Source organism: Protobothrops mucrosquamatus, unplaced genomic scaffold (assembly GCF_001527695.2).
Source record: "Protobothrops mucrosquamatus isolate PMUCROS unplaced genomic scaffold, P.Mucros_1.0 scaffold5298, whole genome shotgun sequence".
NCBI lineage: Eukaryota > Metazoa > Chordata > Lepidosauria > Squamata > Viperidae > Protobothrops > Protobothrops mucrosquamatus.
Window position 1 is genome coordinate 3,858 of NW_015391164.1, and position 3,808 is coordinate 7,665.

General features: G+C 38.6%; 1 protein-coding gene across 1 annotated transcript; it reads right to left on the reverse strand.

The window, feature by feature from the left end:
- Positions 1 to 809: 809 nt before the first annotated feature.
- Positions 810 to 3,596, reverse strand: LOC107299696 (interleukin-1 family member 10-like). The gene is made up of 4 exons (XM_015829040.1): positions 3,527 to 3,596; positions 2,347 to 2,466; positions 1,768 to 1,901; positions 810 to 1,031 (listed from the first exon to the last, which is right to left on the reverse strand). The coding sequence occupies exons 1-4, from the start codon at positions 3,594 to 3,596 to the stop codon at positions 810 to 812; spliced, it is 546 nt and encodes a 181-aa protein (XP_015684526.1).
- Positions 3,597 to 3,808: the final 212 nt, after the last annotated feature.

A 3,808-nucleotide genomic window follows, 5' to 3' on the forward strand; every position in this document is an offset into this window, starting at 1 on the left:
TTTGAATTGGAAAACGCTGGCATGGGATGCGTTTGCAATGGTTGGGCGAGGGAGGAAAAAGATACCATCTGTTCTTGCACTCACCCTCTCAGCAATGGGCCAAGGAGAAAGTGGAGAAATGCCCTCCATTTCATCATGCTATAATGGAAGAATAACTAGGAGGTAGTTTAATGATAATGATGGTGACGGTGATGAAGATGGAGACTTTTTCATCAGGAGTGCATCAAGGAAAAACTCAATGGGAGTCCTACTGAATACATTTTTCAGGATTTGACCAGAGCATGGAGCAGATTAACCTTCCTCTCTCTTTGTACTGCAGCATCTGTATTTTGGAGTTGGCTCTCCGATTAAACTAAATTAAGCTTCCTAACGACCTATTTGCAATATCTGAATATTGCAAAATTTCTCTCATTATACACTATATTCAGCACCCTTTCCCACTGTGAAAGTCTGGGTCCTCTGCGAATCTTCCATCCAGTGTAGAACACGAGTTGGTCTTCTTAAACAACGAAGCAGATGGTTCTGGAGAGTTTGGGAAACGGAATCAACCTGGATTTTTATTTGGATCCGCGAGCTGGATGTTAACAATATTGTTCTACAGAAATAAAGACCATACAATCAAGTCCATATCATCCATGAACCTATATTGTACCTTCCCCCAAAATATGACATAGTTCTCCCAAAGCTTTTTGATTGTACGAAGAATACTATCTAAGTCTAATCATTGGCCTAATTGTGCATTCTGGCTCCATTCCAATTTGTATATCCAAGGTCTATTATAAAAATAGATGCAGAAGAGTATTTCTGGCTCATGGTTTTCTTTTTCTTTCAAAATAAAACAGGACATTATGAGGTCCTCCTTTTTGACTCAAACCAAGAGGCTTTTTTGCTTCTGAAGAAGTGCTGAGGAACCAACCCGGGAACTCTGCAGATTCAAACGAGCAGGTATCAGCGTTGCCATCAGTCTTACTATAAAAAGTGAAAGCTTTGGCGTTTTTTGGATCCAAATAAAGATCCTTAATATCTTTCTCCTAGGGAAAAAAAGGGAGAGACCATGGGAAAGAAGTGACGTAGGAACACTAGGACAACCTGGTTGAAAGTTGCATAAACCATCATTAGCAGCCCCTTAGAGGATTTCTACGGTCTATCGAGATGGAATTCACATTTTCCCTTTTTACAGAAAATTTTATAAATTAACACAAGTCAGCCGATCAAGTTTATTTAATGTCTAAGTGTCCAATCCAAGCAGGTTACATAAGTAGCCATCAGCTACTTATATACAATAAGGCCGTGGTGGCGAACCTATGGCACGCATGCCACAGGTGGCATACAGAGCCCTCTCTGTGGGCACGTGTGCCGTCACCCCAGTCCTAAGCCTTCAGCTGGATTTTATAAAACCTTTTTGCTTTAGGCCTCCGCTGCCATGTGCAAAAAAAAAAAAAGGTTCAGTCAATTTCAACTTCTCGCGGAGGAAAAAAAAGATCTCACAAAGTTGGAATTGATTGATTGAACTTTTTAGTCCCACCCAGTCTGCGATTACCACTGTAGCCACGCCCACCCAATGGGCCACATCCACCCAATGGGCCACGCCCACCCTGCACACGACGATGCATAAGTGGGTTTTGGGTTGCAGTTTGGGCACTTGGTCTTTAAAAGGTTCGCCATCACTGCAATAAGGAATATATCACTGAGAATAAAAGGATAAATAAAAAGGACAATTTTTCTAGAGAAAGCAAAATATGTTTGTAATGCAAGTCAAACACTCACTTGTAACTCTAGCTGATATTGACCATTCCCAGACTTTACACAAGACAAGCAGCTCTTCTTCTTTTCAGGGCCCATAAATAGGGGTTGTCGTGGTTTATCTAGAGATCTATTAGGAAGCACGACCAGTAACTCCTCTGGAAAGAATGAAAAACAAGAAACAAGATCAAGGAGTTAAGAAAGAATGGAAAAGGTTTTTTTTCCTGTTGATGGAGATGTTTGGGATGAGGAATCATTGGTATCTGGCTAACAATATGATTTAAAAAGCAAAAGGCCCCTGGGAAAAATATAAGGGGGTTATTGTTTTTTATTTTTATTGTTTTTTATTTTCTTTTTCTATACTGTGTTTTTATTGTTCGCCAGCTGCCTGGACTCACTGCAAGCGAGTAGGAGGCTATATAAATTTTCTAAATAAATAAACAAACAAGCAAACAAACAAATAAATAATAGTGTTAAATGTGACCATCAGCCACAGTGATATATCTGCCATCAGCTTTTCATCACTCAAAGTATCCCATCAATAATTTTGACCAAGAGAAGGGCTGCAATTTTCAAGCACAAAATAAAAAGTTTAGTTTGTACCTGATAAACCAGACAATTTCACATCTGCCACTAACACGTTCTTCACCAAAAATAAGTATTTCTGATTAATATCCCATAATTTATACAATCGTGGACTGGGTTCTGTATATACGGTTGGTTCTGGATTTATGGAAGGAATAGGGATATGCATTAAATACTTATTATATGTGCAAACAAAGAGAAAATTCTAAAGAAGCAACAATCAGAGAAGATTAGAGTGATATATATGTCACTGAAAAATGAATTACAAATAATTTGCCCCTCCTTCAAGTGGTTTGCACAGATCTACCAGTGTCTCTCGAAAGCTGTTCGGTCTTGGTGGATATCATATCAAGAGGCAGGGGAGAATCCTTGGATATAGCCTTATGGAATGTTAACATGAAAGCAACTGAGATAATACAATCTGTTCTTGCTTCTTCCTTTTTCCTATCTTTCTTCTTCCACATTGTCCTCTTTCCCTTTTATTTCTCTCTCCTTCCCTCCCTCTCCTTTTGTGTTCACCTTGCTGATATTCAGTCAATCAGCCAATCAAATCTGGATTTGATTCAATCATAAACCAGCAAAATGCTGCAATTCAGTTTTGAAAGGAAAAAACAGGATTATATGCAATTAATGTCTTTTGAGAGAGGCACTGTAGTAGATCTGGGCAACCTTGTGCTGTAATTGGAGTTTTAAGAAGATCACCATCAATGAAAGCTTTAAAACAATTTCTTTTAATGGAGAGGTGTATGTGTGTGTATGTGCGAGAGAGGGGGGTGTTAGAAACCAAATTTGCGGTGTCAATGGAAGATATAGAAGACTTTGTAAAGCACAGAAAAGTGACAACTTAATATATGGCCATTCTCATGTCTAAAATTAACTTTCTGCAAAATAAGATCAGAGTACACAAGTGCTATAATCCATGGAGCATCTACTTAATATATCAGCTGATGAATAAGATGAACATTTGCTGGACAGCTCTATTGCTATGTACACAACACATTGCATTTGTTCTGGTATAGGGTAGCTTCCTCCAGAGAGTAGCACTAAGAAAGTTTTGACTTTAAAAAACTGAAGATTGTATTTTTGTAGGATTGAAAAAATGAAGCTCATTTTTACAACGGCCAAATAATTAAGGATACGTGCATGACTGGGGCAATGATTCCAAAGCAGCAAATGAAGAGAACAACATCTTTCTCACCTCCTGCAGTATCATGAAATAGATCTGCTATTTCTTCATCCCAAGTCTTCTTACGAGGATGACTTGCCATCTCCCCAACCGTTCTACTTCTTCAGATTTCTCTAGGATCTTCAGAAGAAGGGAATAGTTTAAATTAAAAATCCTGGCAAACAAAAGATGGAAAATATCAAAGACATTCTGAATAACATTGATTGGTTGATTTTCTCAAATGCAATGTAATGTATCCGGTGTTGGAGCATCCACAACTTCTGGTGACAAGTCGTTCCACTGATTAGGGAACAG